Consider the following 21,274-nt stretch of genomic DNA (forward strand, 5'->3'; position numbering starts at 1 on the left):
AGAGAGAGAGAGAGAGAGAGAGAGAGAGAGAGAGAGAGAGAGAGAGAGAGAGAAGAAAAGAGCTGATCGGAAGAATAGGGCATCCTAATAAATAGCGTGTTACATTTTCATGCGAGGGTAGCGCGGATCTGAATGAAATTCGCAGCCACGCGCTTCTTGATATTCATGAAATTTTCTGCTTATCTCGCGTATCAGTAATTGTTTTCGTTTGCTGGAACGGTCTAAAGCCGCTACTTGAGATTCCGAAGCAACATGGCCCTCTTCTTGAATAAAATATTTATTCCGAATGTATCGTCGATCCTCGCCGACTGCGCGATCCTCTCCCCTCCCTTCCCTCTTTAAGATTTACTCTAATTCTAAAATACACGTAAAAGATTGCTTCCAGTGGTTAATTTGAAGTATACTTTAAATCAGATTACGCAGTGCAGAGAGAAATTTTCAGTTAAATCTCTTTTTGTAAATACAGAGTCAGAAATGAAGTTCAAGTAAATTGAAAACTAATAAAAACACGAATAAAAAAAAAATATATACATTACATCGAGAACTCACGAGGGAAATGGTTTAAAACGAAAACGATTTATCTCTGTTAACCTGGCACTCCCAGCACAAAATGAAATGGGAACTACATCAGAATTAATTTCATGTATACAGGATGTCTCTCTCTCTCTTTCTCTCTCTCTCTCTCTCTCTCTCTCTCTCTAATATATTAGGTTATATATATAGTCCAATCTATAATTTTGGTGCAATTTCTATTTTTTGTGTTGGTAGTGCCAGTTTATGGAGATAAATTGGTTTTGGCTTTTAAACAATTTTTCTCGTTAATCCTGGCTGTAGTCATCGGTATTGGAATACCACGCATATACATACGGCAACCTCGCGAACTCTCTTATCTTCTCAAGGACCTCGGGTGCTCGTGCCGGGATTATCTCCTCGGGAGCCGCAGTCGTTGACGAGGAGTGTGCGCGGAGAAGGACGAGAGAAAAAGGGAGTGGAAGGGGAGACTATTTGCACATCACTCAAAGGAGTCGGCGGCGCATCGGGATCTTCCGATCCTTCGCCGTCCACAGCCTTGCGCCATGAAAAGCAATTTACACTGCCCTCCGGACTTCGAATTACTTTTGAATGTTGAAGAGGCGAGCATGCGCACTTTCCCGCCGTCAACTGCCGCGATAATGAAATCCCGGTGATTTTCGAGCGCGATTGTTCGCGCTAAACAAGGTTCCATCAGTCTCTCTTTTCGGGCGAGAGCATTCTTTGCCTTCTACAGCCGCTTTTGGAAAGGCTATGCGTATTTATTCAGTAGCATAGCCTCGTCGGATAATAGAAAAAGGAACAATAGAGAAGAATTCGCAAAATCTGTCAAAGAAATCGTCGTAATTCTTTTGTCTCTATAAATTTGGGCTACAAAAATGATTAGTAAAAAAATAAATATACGTATAATATAAGGAAGATTTAGTACATTAAAATAATATAATATACCTGAAATTTAAAATCCAAAAGCACGCTTTTAAACTATCTCTTATATTCTTCGAAATCGCAGAAGGCTAAACATCCGTGATAAAGATCCGTTTGTGCCGGGAGGTCGATATCCGCGAAATTGAGGACTATTTTATATAAATGCAGGTGATGTCTCGATGGTTGATTTTCTGGCGCGGTATCCGCGATCTAATTACGGTCGTTATGCATCGAGCAAGAGAGAGCAGGGGAAAGAGTTGAACCATGCATTCGCGTGTGCGATCAACGTTGACGACGATCGAGCGGTTTACTTATCCGCGCGCGGTTTTCAGGGAAATTTATTTTACTCTCATACCGTCATTATTCGTCATTAAGAGCTGTCACTGCGCGGCGAATTGGAGCACCCGTAATTGGCATAATTTCTGTACGGGATTGGGTAGTCAGCGCGACACACCGTGGCATAGCTATGGCAAAGGCAGCACGAAGGTTTTGGGGACCTCGCGGTTATGTGACTCCCCCGGATTCGTGTGTGTTCACGGCGCGTTTCGTGCTTTCTTGTTAAATATGGACCCGCTATATTCTGCATTTTAAGCCGTACTTAAGCTTCGTTTACGTTAACAGTCTCCTTGCCTCGGCTGACTTGTAATAGTCGGGACTATAAATGTGAGAATTGTTGAGAATACAATGTCTTGTTTTGGGGGCGCATTGTATTCTGTTAACGCGTGCACGGTTAATCGGCGATTAACCGTACTTTCTTTTAACGACAATTTCCTCACGAGTAACTCCGAGCGCATAATTGCGCTCGGAAAAATTTCGCGGCTTTCGAACGAGGACGGAAATCGGGTCAGCTCTTTCCTCCACGCCGCAAATGTTAAGGTAAAAGTATCAATTGGTTCCAATTCTGGACATTCTTATATTGCGTTGGTCTTTAAATACAAATATATATATTTAAACTTTCAATATATATAGAATATATATTTTGGGTATATGTATTATATATGTATTATATATGTATTTATATATTTTATATTGCACATATATTCTATAGTGGAAGTTTAAATATTCATATTTAAAGATCAAAACACTAAGTATGTCCAGAATTAGATGCGTGTCCGGGAATTGGTACTTTTACCTTGCTGCAGAATGTCGATCTATTTTTCCGGTACAAAATTCTACAGCGATACTTAATATAAAATTCTCTCCGTGTTTGATATCCTCGGGGTTCGATCATTTCTGTCGAAAACACTCACATGCTACCCGCTTCTCGGCTCCTCGTTGGAACCGATTTATCCGGTACGACGATCATGGAGAACAAACCATACAAATTCGCCTTTAGCATCGTGCCATTCGCACGAAGCGGTTTGATCGGCGCAACGGGACGCTTCGGTATCGACGACGTCGCGGCGGAGTATTAATGCGCGCAGTGAATTGGGCCGACATAATTGCTATAATTGTCCGGCATGCGGAATCGGTTACGTATGCGTATACGCATATGTATACGTGCGTGAATGCGTGCGTGCGTATGTTGGCGGCGTGGGATAGAGCATAGATCTCTCTCTTCTCTGCTCTCACCTCCTCCCTCCCCTCCCTCCCCTCCCTCTCTCTGAATCTCTATGTAACACATTGACCGCGCGTTCGCGTGGTGTGCTTGATAGGACGGAAAGACGGACACTCGCGGAAACAAAGCTCCCCAGTGCGCACAAAGCGACGTAATTGGATGCCGATAATGCCTGTTGATGTCACTGATGTTTCACGATTACGGACTAATCCAGCCGTATGAATATCAATAGCCGATATCATAAAGCATAGCTGGCCGACGCATCTCCGCTATTATCGTTATTCTGTTATTATTATCGTTGTTTAATATATTTGCATGAGCGTGCCCCGCCGAGCGCGCGTCACCATCGCGGCCGGAGAACATGGGAACAAAATTGATATTCGCTCGTATAAACCGCGTGCACGCGCTATTTTGAGCTATAACCGGCTTATTGAAATTCCTGTAATTTTATTATAGCGGAATAACTATCCACGCAAGCATATTCTCGTTTTATCCCTCCAAATTAAGTTTCGATATTACGTGTACCGCCCATTAATTCAAACTCGTTAGTGCGCCCGGCGAAAACTGCGAGTGTAACTCGATTTTGCGAAAAATGCAGTTTCGAAACTTTATCAGCGCGATGACAACTTTCCTTAACAATTTCGTGGAATCACAATGGAACGCGATATCCCTGTGTGTTTCCTGTTCCATGCGATGCAGTACTATCACGCGTCGAGAGAGTGAAAGAGAGAGAGAGAGAGAGGTAGAAAATGCGATCGCTGTCACCACTTCGCTGGCACGACCGAAAATTCGCGTCCCACGTGCGCGTCCAACGCGAAATGGAGAATCGTACATCGAGTGAGTTTACTGCCGTACGTGTCCCGATCCGATTTCCTTTTATCGGCCGTCGACCGCGGATTCGCGTCGTGACGAACGTACGAGGTCCAATCGCGAATAACAGACAATTTTGGACGATATAACCAGCTCCGGGAGTGCATCCGTGACGATTGCGCTCCGTCCTCGCACCAGGAAAACGTAAATAATCAAAGTAAAAGAAAGTCTCTCTTTCTCTTTCTCTCCCCCCCCCCTTCCCAATCTGTCTGGAAGGCTTCCTATACACTTTCCGTGTCGAATGTCGGAGAAAAACCAACGAGGAGAATGTACATTGAGAATAAATACATAGTGACACTAATGGACTATATGATAAGTAATTTCGGATTTTTTAGGTAAAATAAAATGATTGTATTTTTATGTCGCAGAGGGAGGAGGACTTACAATTCTTTGAAACTATATATGAACCGCTTTGATCTATCATCTTCTGCCATTCTTTACATAGATTATTTCACACATGAAATTGTAACTATATATAAAATCGTTTCAGTTTATCTGAAATCATAACTACGTATAACATCGTTTCAGTTTACCTGAAAAATCCGAAACTACTTGTTACGCAACCCAATAATTTCAAACGCAAAACTGCCCAAGTTTAGACATCACGCAGCTTTTTCAGATGATAACACGGTTAATTTTCTTCTGGGAAAACTTCCCAATTCTCAATGTGTAGATCTTCTCCGGTGCCCAGGGTCTACGAAGATTTCAGAACGGCCCTGTCTTCGAGTCTCACGGCGCGTTGCACTCTCGCGAAATTGATGACGCCGACTAGTCGCGCGATTCGCGCTGGTAGGAAAGGGTTGAACGTTCTCACGGAATGGCTAGAGTGTCGAAGGAGGGCCGGAGGAAGGGAGGGTGCAACCCGGACGGAAGACACGGTGAGGCGGTAGACTATCGCGGGGGAGGGTCTGACTTTTCGATCGCTCATGTCTCGGGCAAGGCGATCCGCCGGCGGAAGAGGCGCCGGGGGGTGGAAAAAATATGCCCTCCACTTCCGACGGCGAGGCGGAAATTGAAGAAGTTACGCGCGCGAGAGACGACCGCGCAAATTATTTATTACTCTATCGTTTCGCGCGAATTCGCGCGTATCGCGGGCGCGGGGCGAGACGCGGCGGGGCCGGCCTTCCCGTGGTAATTTTTCACGGCGCGGTCGATGATAACGCGATCCGCGGTTCCGTTAGGCGATGTCGCAGGAATTTTTCCTTCGTCAGGAAATTCCATCGCGGCTCGCGCGAGCGTTCGGAATTCCGCAATAATAAAAGGTGCGACTGCGAAATTTAAGGCGTCTCCTCTCCGCCGCCGCCGTCTCCGCCGTCGTCGTCGCCGTCGTCGTCGTCACCACTGCCCGTCGAATGTAATTAATATTGAGCGATACTCCGACGCGCTTTTATTAAGAAAAAGATCGACGTCGAATTTCCCGGAGAAAATGCGATAGCGGCCTCTTCTTACACTCTCGATAAAAATACTTCGTCACCGTCGCGTAAAAGAGTCCCAGACAGAGTGTCATCGCGCCGTTCGTTGATCGATCCAGCAATTTTCCCGAGATAAAGCACATTTCTCCGCTATACTTCATCGCGATAAAGTATAGCTCGATTCCGCCGCGGCTGCGAGACACGAAAGGCGTTTAAGTGCGGACGCGTGCGTCTCTCTTTCAATTTTTCATCAGAACGCCGAACATGGAAGCAATACCGGCTCGTCTAAGGTTCAAAGCCTTGTCGTCGCCGCCGGGAAAGCCCTTTCTCTTGTGCAAGAATTCGAATCCTTCGTCAGAGACGGCCGGTCTTACCTTTGAGTAACCGCATACCGTCCGCAGGCAGTCGTGGGCGCGAAAAGAACACAGGGATTGCGAGACAACACGGTCATAAACCGGCCGGAAATATGAATAAATAATTTACGAACCCGAGAGAATATATATATATATATATATATATATATATATATATATATATATATATACACGTATATATACGCGTGAAGTTGACGACCACATAAGCGATCGATTTTCTTTTTACTCTTTGCGGAAAAATAATAACCGCCCGAATATTCTCTAGACATAAGGCGAAACATATACCTATTGATATTCCATTTGATATTGACTCTCTCGAAAAGTCTTTTTTTTACGAGCTACGTTGTTAGTCAAGTTTCTTATTTGCTTGTTACTCCATGCCTTTAAAACAGAATTTTTTAATTAATTTAACAATTGAAATTGTGAAAAATGGCGCTGGTCGTAAGAAAAGTCAGATTTTCCTAGAGAGTCAATGACTAAGGAAAAGGCCAATAATTAGCTGTTTTACTTTACATCAGTCGTAGTGCTTTGGCGTCCGTTTTCCATTAATTTCTCACCTGTTTCTCACCTTTCTATTTGTATACCTCGGATGCACCTTCGTCTTTTCGAGACTAACTCGGGTCAACGTGTAGTCGTTCGCACATCCCGACGGCCGCACAGACGACGGTGGCCCAGGTGAGAACGTCAGTCATGCAAAAAGGAACAAGCAAAGACTAAGGGACGAGGATGAGGAAGGTGTAAGGTACCGCGGCGACATAACACGCGTGACTCGTCGGGGATCACGCAGCACGCGCAGGTATGAGCCGCGGCGGCTCGCGGCCAAATGAAATTTTAGCAAAGTCGTGGCCGGAAAGCGCAGGGCGGGAAGGGCAGGGCGGCAAACGATCCACGACAATGGAACAATGGCCTCGGAAGTCGTCCGGAGGCGTCGGCGCGCTTCTTCTCGCGGGCGAGACGCGCCGCGATAATTATATCGAGGCACGGAATCTCGTGCCAGAAAAACTTGTCTTCGGCCCTCGGGAAGAACTCCCGAACGACGCTTCGGCGTCGCCCAACTAAAGGCGAATTTACACGGTTCGCTCCCGATGATTACCCCGGATGAATCATCCAAAATGAATTGGACAAGCGGCTTCTTGTTCGCGGCATTCGCCGCTCGAGACACGCGGCACGAGACGCAGGAGATTCCTCTTCTACCTTCTCCTTCTCCTCCTGTTGCAAAGTTACTTCTACATGATTCCGTATGGTAAACCGCGATTATAAACTATTTCGCACAGTTGCACGCGATAATATTGGATATAAGTGTGAGCGCGTGCACGCACGCGATCGTCAACTGTAAACTCGCGATTCTCGACTGTAAACCAGCTCGAAACTCCCGGCTACTAGTTCTCTCAACTACCAACTTTCGACTCTCGTCTCGTGACCCGCAATTTCTCGCTCCCGACGACAAGAGACTCGCGATTTGCGTTGTTATTGCGTGCAGCGAAACAACAAAGATGTCAATTGAGAAATCGTCGTGTTCGTGCGCGGATATCTTTCTCGCTGGTGGCTTGTGCAAGGTCGAGGTCGAGAATTTTCTGCATCTTATTCTTATCCCGTGTGTGCACGTCGCAGGTGAGCGAGAGCGAGAAACGATCGCCAACGTCTACGGCGTTCAACAACGCGGACGATTAATTTTTCGCGAAGACAATGTTCACGCGATTCATTCCACTTTCGCCGTTCGAATGGTAGTGGTCGAGTGAGGGCACCGTGTAAATTCGCCTTAACTTTCGCCTCCAGTCTCGCCCCTTTGTCTCCCTTGCGACAGGGAGCGTGCGGTCGTCGTCGCGAACGAGAAACTCGATCGGCGAGGGAAAAGGGTGAAGTAGGCGCGACGCCGCGCCACCGGTTTTTGCGACGGCTGTTTCTTTGTGGGACGATAGAATGGCATTCTAATATGGCCACAGTGCGAAAAAACACGCGCGATAAAAAGGCCGCAGGCATTCGCAACAAAGGAGCGTTCGATCGCGTTAGATGATCGGCGCAAATTTATCAGTCACCGTTGCGTGATTATCCGGTGTCTCGCACGACCCGTCATAATTTCTAATTTTATGAACACAAAAGTCAAACACGATGAAGTGTAATGTACAAAATATACACGAGAGTCAAAGTTGAGTCGCGTCTCGTTATAGGTCGAAAGAGAAACGCCAGGTGCCTTTAGTGTGCAAATAAATGTTTGAGATGGAAGACCGCAATTGTGAGTACACGGAAAGAAATTTATGGTAAAAATTACTATAGAACTTTGCAACCGAGGAACAAATCGACATTCCGCAGCAATTGACTGCACTGAGAAAAAAATATTTAGACATTTATTTGTGAAATATAAAGTTTATTCGCAGAAATAAACTTTATTTCACACAGCTAAACTTTACATCATACAAATAAATTCTCAACTGTTCTCGTGTATCCTTTCACTTTACACGTGCTACTTACATTTTAGGAATGTGCTATTAAAAGTTTTGCCCTGTTTCTAGTGAAATTTACTACGTTTGTGTTAGCGAGATATTGGCAGTTCATTCCTGCACTGCTAGAAATGTAGTAAAATCAAAAAGAATTTATATGAAGAAAAACTATGACACGTTGCCTGTAGTCATCAAAAAGTGATTAAACCAATTTGTCATATCTGATATTAATATCTAGTCGAATATAAATTGAACTTATATATACGAGATTAGATCCCGCCGATTGTTATCGTGATTCTCTTGTACCTTTCAACAGATTTTAATCGTACCAAGGCCTGGGATAGATTCCGCTCCCGAGCTCCCCGTCCAATTTCATTATCCGGATTTATGGTACAACGGCGGCGTACAAGTTCCTCATCGTATCGCGCCTTGCCGGCGCTTTTTAAGAACCCCGCTAGAATCTCTAGCCGAGCGTGTCGCGAACGTAGTACGCACAGTCTCGTAAAATTGCAGGCGTATAATAGCCTGCTGAATATTTTCACTGTATACGGCAGGTCGTGTCGATAGTGTTGCCTTCCGGCGTTCCCTCAGACGGCGCTGCGTCGTGTTAAGTTTTGTGCGATAATGTGCGTGCATAATATTTCCTCGGCGTGCTCCATCAGCGAGATGGGCCGCTACACACGCACATGCAAACTTCGCACGACTTACTACGGCGAGAGGAACTTCCTCAACAACGCGAAGGGTCGACGTGAAAAAGGAAAACGCGCGGGTCACAGGCGTCCGACCGGAAAGAACAACCCGGACGATCGGAGACGAAAATAAACGTCCACGTTGTGCCGTCCCCGTTTCGCCATTTGGAAACAAGAGAAAACTATAAAGGAAGGAAAGAAAAATAAGTCGTCCAACAGAGAGCGGAGAGCTTAATATTCATAGGTCAGTGTTGGGCATTAATTGATTAGAATTTTCTTCGACGGAAATAATCGGCGAATCAGCCATCGAAATTAATCGATCGTCGTAATATAATCGTAAAATTACAAATAATCTCATCGATTGATAAAATTAACTATCATCCAAACTTTGGTGTGACTGATTATACACTGATTAATAATCAATTTCATTAATCGATAAAATCATTTCTGATTACATAGAGTGAATCAGTAATTATCGGCATTTGGGATATCTTTGAAGTAAAAAGATGATCTTTAGATCACTCTTCAGAAATAAAGTACAAAGTCGATAGCTTTTAGTCAAAGTTGAGCTTTAGATTTTTGGAGTTACTTTAAAAAAAGGTTGAAGAAAGAAGCGTTTTATAATAGTAACGCTTTTTTCCCGAATAACTTCGAAGACATTCCAGGTGATAATAATAAATAACTGACTTGGTTTGTATACATGACAATCGATTAATCTTGATAATTCTTGATTCCCCGATTATTTTAGCGAAAGAAAATTTTCCTCGATCGATGCCCAACATTGTCGCAGGTCAAGGTTTCACGGAAAAGAATATGGCAAACACCACAATATCGTTGGCGGTGATGCTTTTCCAACTCGACGATATAAATCGTCCAGAAGAACTGGACGATTTAAACACCGAGTTAGCGTTCTGCCACCCTCGCCGGGTCGCGTTAATCGCGACGGGTGAAAAGTAGAGCGAATTAGCGGAGCGGAGGCGAAAGCGTAGACGCGGGCGGCGCGTTATCGGCCGAGCAATAATTCATATTTCACGCGAGATCGCAGGTACCATCGGCGATGTTGGAGGAGGAGTAGTAGTAGGTGGTGTGGTGGTGGCCCTCAGCGGCAGCTAACTGTAAATGCGAGTAGTCACGCATTCATGGGAAAGCGTTCGTCGGTCCCACGATCGTCGAACAGGCGAGGATCGATTATTATTACGAGAGAGTGTATCCGATTTCGCGCCATTCGCGCGCGAAACCGAACGAACTGACCGTAAGAGAGCCGCAAGACAGACAGACAGAGAGAGAGAGAGAGAGAGAGAGTGCGAGTAATATCGAGCGAATTGCAGCGCGTGGTCCATTCATTTGTAGCGGAGTCAACGACCAATCAGTCGTTAACTGCTAACGGTAACGAGGCGCGGCATGCGCCGCAGATATATTCGAGACGAGTAGAACAGGATAATCACGCCGGCGCGACGATGACGCGTTTCCGCCTGTTGGCTCGTGATACCGATGAGCGCCTCACTTGTCAGAGGAAAGTTAGCCAGCCAGGCAGGTCTTCCTTATCCGTACACGCGTTGAATTAAAAGACGTAGCCGCCACACGACGCGCGAGCGCTGATGGACTACATTCACGTCGCGACTCGTTAAGTAATGGATAATGGTCCGCGCGACGCGTTATCTCGATTAATTAGAAGTTTCGACGGATATTTCGCCGCGACGCCGAGCAATATTAATCCATTCGTTACGAAGTTTCGATACCGAGGAATGTTCGATATTGTCGATATTATTTCTCCGGGTAAAAATCCACGAAATATTGGTAACGCGCGATTCCCCCTATTCCGGTATCTTTTTATCTCGCGTTGAAACGCTCGCGGATTTATACGAAGCGATAAACAATCGCGTGGACATTTCTTTCACCCTCGAAAAATCCTCTTCTCCCTTCCAACGTGGGCGTCCTCCGCGACGCGGTCGATCTAACTTTTGGAGAAAAAAGGCGTCGCGCCGGCGACTGCGAGCGAGCTCTGTCTATTGTGTGCTCGCGCGCGCGCGCGCGCGCGTTCGCGTCAAGCATCGCGACGATGCATTATACTTTATGGCCCTGTTGGCGCGGATTTTAACGTTAAGTCGTTATCCATTTCCAGGACCGGCATGTGAAGGACACCAGCAAAGACCCGCAGATGGATTCGAGCCAGGACTACCGGCTGTTACTGGGTTACGAGAACAAGACGCACACGGTCCTCCGTTTCAGCAGACGATACGACACATGCGACCCGCGGGACCTGAAGATCACGGTAGGTGATGCGATTTATGCCGCTCGAAAGGCGCAGGACAATTTCCTGCGGAGTACTGCTGCTGCTGCTGCTGCTGCTGTTGCTGCATACTGCTAGCCTAGCGCGAGGGATTTACTCGGCGCACTTATCTTGCGCTATTTTTACCGAGAGATAAACACATCCCTTCGTTCTTTTTCTTTCTTTCTCTCTGTCCGGAGTATCCTCTGGAGAAAGATTAATGCGGGATTTATTTCGATGAGGAATAGATTAAAGAGATTTACCCCCGCGAATAAATCGCGCAATTTAATCCTCTCGCTGAAACACAGGTACACTTGTTTCGTCGGTTTGTACCGAGGCTCTTGGTGTTCGTCTGGAAAAAATGAGCGGAAGGGGGATTTCATTTCTATATCCGGAAGAGTGAATTCGCGCGCTCGTACTAATTATGCTCACGCAGGGCGATGAAACCGGAACACCGTGGCTATAAATCTCCTCATTAACGCGCGGATCTTCATGGTCGTGTTTTCTCTCGCGGCCACGCGGCTCATATTTGGGAGGGGGGCGGAAGGGGGGAGAATCGGTTTGAAAACATTATATATACACGCGCGCGCGCGCTCCGGGTTTTCAAGCACGCGTGTAAAGATTTTAAATACACGGCCGCGGAGTTAATTACCGCGCGTGTAATCATTACGCTGCGCGCGCGCACTCGTAAAAATGCCGCGCGAGATCGTTGCGCCGGGGGGTCGGGCTCGAATTAAATTCGGCGGGCTCGTTATCGCAATGTTTCCGGCGCGCGGTATTCCGTACTCAGTGTAGGACAGGCCGACCTACTTCTTTATTTCGCCGGTAATTAACTCGGAAATAGATTGCGCGATAGAGCCGTCCACCGCCAGCAGCGACCGACCGCCAACGTTCGCTCGACGGTGCTCGGCACGGGCTTAACCCGAAGGAAAGAGATTACGCCGGCGTCGCCGATCTGCTTTAAGCCGCGCAACACCAAATCTACGGCGGCCGACGAGGCCGCGAAGATCTAAATTCCAAATCCTCCTGTCGTTATACAGCGACCAGACCCGCTTGTTTAGCCGCTAATAGCGCCATCGATACGCATATGTTCCACGCTGATCCGCAATCGCTCAAGTGGAACTACGCGCTTAGCTTGTCTGCAGGGACGTCGCGAAAACCAGAGTTCCTCAAAGTCAAAAGAAGTTAGGGCACCGTTCGCTATTTATAGAGGAGAAGTGAGTGAGTGAGGAATTAAATATCCCAAAATTCAAATTTTATTATTGTCAAATTAAATTACTCTATTATGAATAGAATAGAATATTTTTAGATTGACAAATTTACAGAATATTCCTGGCGTCCCATAATTTTTATTCCCTTCTCCCCTCTTTAGGCATGACGCAGTTATTGAATGGTTCCCATAAGAGTGTAATGCACTTACACATAAAAATATTAATAGTCGTTACTTAAAATTTTTGTGCAATGAGATACACAGATTTGTGTTCAAAGTTAGATGAGAGTTTTTTTAATCGCGCCATTACAGATATAATGTCACATACGTCATATAAATCAACTGAAAAAATTAGATTCAATTCTGATCAAAAGTCGGAGAGTCTCACATGAAACAAACTTCAACTAACGATACAGTTCGGAGTGAGTTAGAAGCTGCAGCATGTCATTTCAGTGTTGAAGCTTCTCTTTCATTCTCCTACTAGAATTTCCCTCACTCTTACTCACGCCATCCCTGAAGATGGCGGACAGGATGCAGACCAATCGTCATGCTTTGTTCTAACTCTGATTAGAGAAACTCTACGCAAAAAGAAGAATCGCGCTCTCATCAGTGAGCTTTCGTACTGTGCGCCCACTTTCGCGTTGAAATTCGCCGAGAGCGCGTAAGATACGGTCACGGGCGCAGATAAAGAGTAGCGATAACGCGGCAACCCGTTTCGCCCTCGACATAGATGGAACGTGGAAATGTGTAGGTTTTCGTAATCGGGGCTTTAACACTGTTAAAGCCCCGCTGCGCTGAGCGTAAGGAGCTTGTAATGGCGGCGTTTTTAATTCTCAAGTGGAGCAGCAACGGGTCGCCGGGAAGGAAATTTTATCGCGGCGCGTGCACGATTCTATCGCGCGCGGGGAATTTACCAGCAAGTTTTGCAGAGATCTCGTGCGAATCCGTCTCAGAGTACGAGATCCCTTTGCACGTGCGCGCGCGCACGTGCTCGATATCGGAGACGCGAAATGCAATAAAAATATTGTCCCGGGAACGGACGTATCTCATTCGTTTTCACTAAGAAGGAAGAACGCGCCGCGATAACGCGGCGTTTATAGCCACGGGATGCCTTGAAGCGCTCCTATTTTTTATCCGTGACATTAATCATAGCGACTATTCAACAATTACATCACGCGAAATTTCAGTATTTTTACCCTTCCTCCCATTTGTCACATTTCGTCATAAAGTTTTGGCCACCTTCCACGTGACGTGAAATTAATTCCACCTTCCCCTTTATACAAAATAAAAAATAGCATAATTATATTAAAAGTAATAATTATTAAATGGAGCGCTATTCTGTCTTTTCTAAAATATTAATTATGCCTAAGATAAAATATTTTTTCAAATTATTTTATAACCTTATTAATTGAAGTTATATAATTAATGGAAGTTGTGCATTCTCTTAAGAAACGATAAATATCTAAAAATTAAAATTCTGATAATTAAAAACACAAAATTAAATTACTTTTATGTTAAAAATTAGATATAAAAATTTACATAGAGAATACTCCTGACGTTCTGTGGTCTTTGCTCCACCGCTCTCGCCATGTAATGTAATTGTTAACTGCCTCTCAATAGAAGAGATGCGAGAAGGGGTGCAACGAACTTAGGCGCGAAACCCAGTTCCTGCCGATGTAAGGACGAGCGCAGGCACGCGCGAGAAAACATATAGATTTTTGAAGGGCTCAGCGCACGAATAAATAACAGTTTTCTCGCATCAGCGTGCCCCCTGCCCTCCCCTCTCCGTCGACCGCTTATTAGCTCCTATTATCGTCACTTCGTTATCGCTTTCACGAAATCTCGCGGTGTGTTATCGAACATCAGAGCTTAACACACAATCGTCGGGGCTCGATTTTCCACTTGATCGTATTATTATCGCGCATCAATTTCGGCGGGCTCGTTGCGATGCGATCGCATCGTCTGGCCGCGCGTGCATAATTCGCTGCAGCCACGTCGCTATCGAGGCTGCCGCCGCCACCACCGCCACCACCACCACCACCACCACCACCACTATCACCATCACCACCACCACCACCACCGCCGCCGCCGCCGCTGCCGCCGGCCGATGCCACGTGGATAAACGGTGTACGTGTCCGTAAATATTCGCTCGCGGTAAATCGAATTCCCCCGCGTTACGTAACGTCGTATTAAGTGGTATTTTCGGATAATCGATTTTCAGTTAACACCGAAAAACACTCGCCGATTCGATATACCGATCCGGGAGATAATTTTTCTCGCTTCCCCGCGCTGCGTAATACACACGTGTGCCGTTTGTTTGCGTCTTGTGTAGTGTAGCACTGTCCAGATGCATCGTTAATGCCTAACCTGAGTTAATCATCGGTGATCAGCTATTTTTATTTTCAGGAATTGGCAAAAAATGAAAAACAGTGTTTGACAATACGGCGACAGTAATACCTCTGCGACAAGCACGCTCTGTTACTTTACAAAGATGTTTGTAAAATCGAAATGATATCGGTTGAAGTAGCGCGAATTTCAGGTTTTTATGGGTGTGGATCAAATAACCGTTTATTGTGAATTCCGTGTCAATAGTCGTGCCAATTTTATCTCTCACGATTGTCATATCGCGTCTCACTTCTGCTGTTTTAAAATGTAATAATTTGTGACATATGAAAAGTTACCGGAGTTATCAAATATAAAAACAATAGAATCTATTCCGCGAGTTATATCGAATGACGTTTCCGCTGAAACAGTACATCGAGATATCTGCAATTTTGAAAGAAGCAGGATCGCCGGCCGGAATTCGTGGCGACGTTGTCCGAATCATCGGTTCGTGCCAAGACGACCTACTCCTGCGCCTCGGGCACGCCCGAGGAATTCCTGGCGGTCGCGATCATCTCGAGTGTCGTTCCTCTTTACAGAGAGAAAGAGAGAGAAACGAGAATGAGGGCGACGCCACCGCCGCCGCTGACCCCCGACGAGAATGTCCGTCCGGCGGTTGAGTCATCGAAATACTTGGTCGCGAAAATAAAAGCGGGCCGTGATTCCATCGCAAACGAGAAACGACCGAGTCAGCGGGGCCCTCTCGGGGCCCTTATCTGATCGCGCGACGTATCGATACCCGATATAATATTTTTGCACGGTGTGTCTATCTCGCCGAGAGCGAGTACGATCGCGAGCGCAGCGGGTTGCAAGGGGATGCACGAGGATGTGCAAGAGGATACATGCGCTCGCGTCCCTCGAGATCCCCGGGCGGGGGAGGGAGAATAAGTTCCGGTTTAAAACGTAAGACGATATGAGTCGATTACTCAGGCATTCGCAGCCGCGATCTTCTTCTTCCCAAATGGCTCGCTAAAATCGATACATAAATCGCGCAAATTCGCTGAATTGTGTTCCGCTTTATATAATTGTGTTCCGCTTTATAGCGCCTAATGTTCCAAAAACTAAACCACCACTCTGGACATTTCCCGACTAGAAATTTATTCCGTGATCCTGACCAGATTGATCCTAATTAGTTTTCTGATTTGTATTGGATTGTTGCGCAATTTCTGTCGTATTTCGTGCGCTTATCTTCAAAGCTCAATAAATTATTATTGAATTTGTTTCTGAACTGCGTTGGTTACATATTACCTACACAAGGTAATAATGATCAATATGTTGTCAAAACAAAGTCTTTTTCAAAATTATATCAATTTTAATTCTATCCAAAAATACGACAAAAATTATGTAACAAATTCTTCTCAATTTTACTATATTTTCGATAGTGCAGGAAAATAGTGTCAGCAAGAATAATTTGGTTAAGAGACATAGTACACTTGAGAAAAAATATTTGAAAACTTTTTATGAGATATAGTGTCTAAAAATCATTAAAAATAAAAGAGTAGTTTATTTTTCATAAGAAAAGCTATGGAGTTTCCCAATAGAAAAGCAAAGGAAATTTCAAAAAATTTTAAGGATATTTTCAAACATCACAAGGAGAGAAAAATTGAAGAAAACACTAATGATTCTAATTGTCACTTGGAAGATAGCGAAAATACATTGTTATTCGGTTAGAAAATATAAATAACACATAAAAAACGAAAGAACAATAATTTACTGCAAAATGTCGATCTATTCTTCGGTTACAAAATTCTACGGTAATTTTTACTGTGTTAAATTTTCTCTGTATGCGATTGGAATGAATGATGACTATGGCATAAATTTTTGGTCGGATTTCGTAGATCGAATCGCGATGATGCAGCGTGGAATTGCGCAAGAAGCTTCGTGCAAGCTTGCCACCACCCCGTTCGGAGCCTTCAATTAGAATAGCCGTGTTTTTCCACGTCGGACTATATTTTCCTGGGATCTTCGTCGTCGACGTAACATCGGCACACACGAAGAGAGGTGCTTACTTTCTCGACGAGATATACGCGACGCGAGACATGTTTGTTCCAGAAATACATCGGTGAAATGTAGCGTCGTGCCGATGTTATCAAGGATCCCGTCCCGTTTGCGTCATCGATAGAAATCAAATATTGAGATCGCCTCAGGGAGTTATTACTTCTCGAATTTTGCCTCTTTCTCTCTCCTTCTCTCCTCCTTCCTCCTTTCCGCTCTCTCTTTCCCCCCCCCTCTCTCTCTTTCTGCTCGTACTTTATCGCGGCGCTTATCTCGAGTTTCCCGTCTCGAATTTAGAAGCCGGAGATTTCCGCGATCGCCTATACGTAGCTCGGCAATTTTTCCGGATTTCCAATTGCGGCACCGAGTACGCGAACGGCGAACTTTCCACGTCGTTCATTCGCCGTACCGACCGCTTTAAACCGTGATCGTGGCGCTTAGTCGGGGAAATAAGTTTTTGCGGTGCGATTTAACGCACCGTTATCGACCCGAGATAACCCGAGGGGTCAATCGCCCGTCAGAGAAAATTAGGAAATTATAAATATTCGAGAGGAAATCGTAATACTAAAAGAAAGTTAAATACCGCAAGTACTTGGCCAATAAGAGCCGAACACAGGAGATGTTAGTTGCTAAATTTATCTACTATATATCATATATTTTTCAGTCAATGCCGGTATATTTTTATAGCATCAAATAAGAAATTCCATGTTTATACCAATTATTGCATTCAATAGAATGAGATATAAAAGAAAAATATTTTTAAAACATTGAGCATTTCACTGAAATCAATGAAATTATATAGAAAGTCAACACGTTTTATTCGATTAATGTAAAACGAAGACTAGAGAAAATATTGAGAGAAAACTTCCCTGGACTCCTCTATTGAAAATTGCATGTTTGAAACATTATTATATAACTTCTATCTAAAACTCGTAATTATTTTGTGAGGTCGAGTTGTGAATCCCAATTAAATGTTCAGAAATTTTCTATGCGGGATACACTTTTTTTTGTCAAACCTAAATTTTCCTACTAATCACTCCCCTTTCCCCTCACCCTAAACGGAGCTCTACTTATTAACTTTGGTGTTGTGAAAAATCTGCTGCCTTAATTAGGCGGATGAAAAGAAAATCTCTCTTCGTCTATACACCTTTGTTTTCACGAGAGAAGGCCTACTCGCCCATGAGTTAAAAGTCTCCTTCGCGAGTCTCGCTCTGAGTACAACAGTTTCCACCTTTCCGCGGAGTTTGCTGATTTACCGCTTCTGCTTATTGCCTTGCTAATTTAGAAATATAGCCGTGAGTCACATTATAAGCGCGCGTCCTTAATACTCGGTGTCTTAAAACAGAGCCGTCGCTGCGCGACGTTTCCACAAGCCGCGCGGAAGGCACTGCGTGATACTACGTAGGAAATAAGAACAATGCTATTGTGCAACTGCGAAGTTGGAATGGCCTCATAAAGGGTTAACTCGTCGTTACTCTCGTAACCCAATTTCGCGCGCCTTTCCGCCGACGTGGATATACTGGCTGACTGGTGCAACAGAAGCTCCTCACGGACGCGCCGGCAAGGTTCTCGATCAATTTTCGTCCGGCGCGGCACGGCCGTGCCGGGAAATCGCAGCGGGAATCACGAAGGAGACGTAGGAACAGGAGAAAGAGGAGGGCGACGAAGTCGTGTCGTTGCGGCCCCGCGGGGCGAGAAACGCATCTCTGCGCCCGAAAATCCATTTTCTCACGCAAACCGCGACGGAAGAACTCGACTTCGCCGATGTTTACGGCGTTCTCGCGTTCACGTAGCTCCCGCGTTTACCGCGTCAACCCGGCAAAACTCAATTTTTCATCGGGGTTTTATGTAAAAATCGAATTTATCCAGCGTGCAGAGCGCAGCGCTGACTTGGTCGTTACGCGACCTCGGGCTTTGTTTTTCGGCGGATGGCGCGGACTCGGAAGCGCGGCCGCTTGAGAGTGAATTAATTAGAGATATCGGCGAGCGCGCCTATGGCGGAAACAATGGGCGAGTCGGTAGCGGAAAGCTACAATGGACCGACGTGTTAAACTCCACCCGTTCGTGACCTCGGCGTCGTTCGCCACGGCATACTGGCGGGAACGCGGCGCTATAGTGTTACATAGTGCGCCGCGATACACGACGGTGCATCGGTATTCCAGGGCGTCGGCTTGTCGTCGGTGCACGGGTCGCTCCGTAAACCTTGCGAGAGCTGGCAGTAACTAACTTGCGATTGATCTTGCCGAGACGGCGCCCCCTCGAGACTCGGGAGGGGCCTCGATTGCGAGCGCGCGAAAAATTTAGATATTAAATCTTGAATATTGGATCTCCGCTGAATTTTCATATCAAATACACGGCTGCCGCAAACGCGAATTTAAAATTCCGTCTGAAACAGAGCGCGAATAAAGGTAATCGATGAGTCTCGATAATCGATATTAAGTGCGTTCGCATTTGATTCTACAATCAAGTCCCATGAATGTCAAATTCTCTCTCTCTGTAATTACGCATATAAAATTCATATGAAAATTCATATGGAAAAAAGTGTCCGCGAGTAGCGAAAATTAAACGCGAGACCGTATTTTCAGCGCTGAGTGTGTGTGTTTTTTTTATCGGCGAGAATCAGGCCCGCAGAATTTCATGTGTACCGGCTAGTTAATTAATTATAAAATATATTTGTTTCGTTTACACACGCTCAACGAGCTAAATTTGTGAAAACTTCATTTTTCGCCGTTCGGTAACTCCGCGATTATCGTTCATTTGGAATTTTTCGCGAAGGAGAAGTTCGCCGCGAATTCGCGCTCGGAAGTGCCCTCGTGAAGTTTGCGCGCTCGAACTTCAGGAAACACATATACGTCCTCGCAAATATCGCGAATGCGTCGCGCGGATGCGCGCTTGTGTGCGCGTGTGGACACGCGGGGGCAAATATACAGCGTCGTCCGGTCCGTGGTAGTAATTCAAACTTCCCCCTTGCGCGAGCAGAATTAATCAATTTTTTCAATTTCACGGCGCTCGTACGTTTTCGACGCGCGGCCATCGCGGCGACTTGTAACGGTATGGAGTTACTACTCGAGCGGCCGGCTACTCCACTTACGTTGGGTATCGCGGCGGTGGATCTGTATGGTAGATTTATGGCGATGCGAGGCGCCATTTCGATGGAATTTCGCGAGCAGTGTATCCTGCCGCTTTGCGCGATTGCCGCACTCAGTTACTTTTATTGCCGTGTCAATTCGCGGACTGTCCTTTCGTCGCGCGATCGTTCGCGTAGCGCGACTTGCGATTCGATAGAAGCCGGATGACATATCGGGACGCGTTGTTACGATCGTGCAATAAGTGACAGTATGTAAATTTCGCATTTTGTGCAAGTCTAACTATGAGAAAAGTACTATTAGAACTGACATTTCAGTCAGATTTTACATTGAATGAAAATACCAACGCGAGACGGGAATTTTGATTCTGTTTTCGACCTCGATACGCCATTTAACGCCTACTTTGACACTCTAAAGCCTGCATTAACCTCTTTTGATTCTATTTAGTCTACTAACTTTGCCGAGAGGTTCTCTTTGGAACCTGCAAGTGACATTTTGTGCGTTTTCTGTCATTTAGAGGCGCAGTCATGCAGCGTATAGAGAGAATTTTATAGTAAAAGTTATAGAATTTTGAAATTGAAAAACAGATCGACATTCTGCAGTAATCCACTATTCTTTAATTTCATAGGTGTTAATTATATTTCAGGGACTGAAATGTGCTATTAAAACACTATGTATGTGTCTAGCGAAATTTATTATATTGTTCTCTCCCTCTCTATCTCAAAAGTTGCTCTCATGTCTTTTCGATTATATTTCAACGTAATTCTGTTTTATTCCTTTTGTGAATTTTGTGATTTTGGTGCTCCAATCTATGTACAAAAACTTGTATATAGATGATTAAAGCGAAATTTCACGAAGCTTACGATGATTCCGCGTGTCACCGAATAAGCCTTGAACTTTACAAAGTAAAGCTGTTGTTACGTCTAACTGCTCAATTAATCTCGAACCGCGCTCGATGCTTTTCGCGTCGCAATTTCGTTGTTGTCGAGAGGTATCGCCGAAAGCGTGGGCGCAATGCTACCGTAAAGTCACAATGGATGGCGCGCGAAAGAGTATTTCTCGTGTTACCATTCGCGACATTCAACATTGTTTCACGACGCGAGCGCGAATGCATCGGGATGCGTTTGGCGGTCAGCCGCAGAGCCACGCGAATTCAGATTGACGTTGCGTCGAAAATAGTGAACGTGTACCTCACGGAATTCCAACTTCCAGTGCGTCACGCTGTGTTACTGATAACTTCCCGACATCACACGTATGGAGACATGCGTGTCTCAATTATAATTCATGAAAGAATCATATTTGACGTCTTTTTTCCCGATTTTGCGCAAATTCCTTTCATGTGGAAAATGGTCCGAGAAACAACGAATGCTGCGACGCAGGAACGTGCCGATCAAGCTGCGATCTCCATTTTCATTCCAAAGCATTCTGTCGTCCGAGAAACGTCGAAAAATATCGTTCTGCGCTCTGGCGGTGCGGTTGAGCGACTGGACTGACCGGTTCCGGCGTTTCGAGCAATCGCGGGAAGCCGCGCAAATT

General features: G+C 45.4%; 1 protein-coding gene across 6 annotated transcripts in view; it reads left to right on the plus strand.

Moving 5' to 3' along the window:
- The window catches only part of LOC116851660 (MOXD1 homolog 2), a 291,701-nt gene that overhangs the window by 199,435 nt on the left and 70,992 nt on the right, over positions 1 to 21,274 (plus strand). For all 6 annotated transcript variants that reach the window (XM_032831308.1, XM_032831309.1, XM_032831306.1 and 3 more), the window contains one exon: positions 10,919 to 11,068. In XM_032831308.1, the coding sequence (XP_032687199.1) occupies positions 10,919 to 11,068 (150 nt within the window). The remainder of the gene's footprint in view (positions 1 to 10,918; positions 11,069 to 21,274) is intronic.

The sequence above is a fragment of the Odontomachus brunneus genome, unplaced genomic scaffold (genome assembly GCF_010583005.1).
Source record: "Odontomachus brunneus isolate Ranch 3 - 2012 unplaced genomic scaffold, Obru_v1 Obru_scaffold_184, whole genome shotgun sequence".
NCBI classification, from domain to species: Eukaryota; Metazoa; Arthropoda; class Insecta; order Hymenoptera; family Formicidae; genus Odontomachus; species Odontomachus brunneus.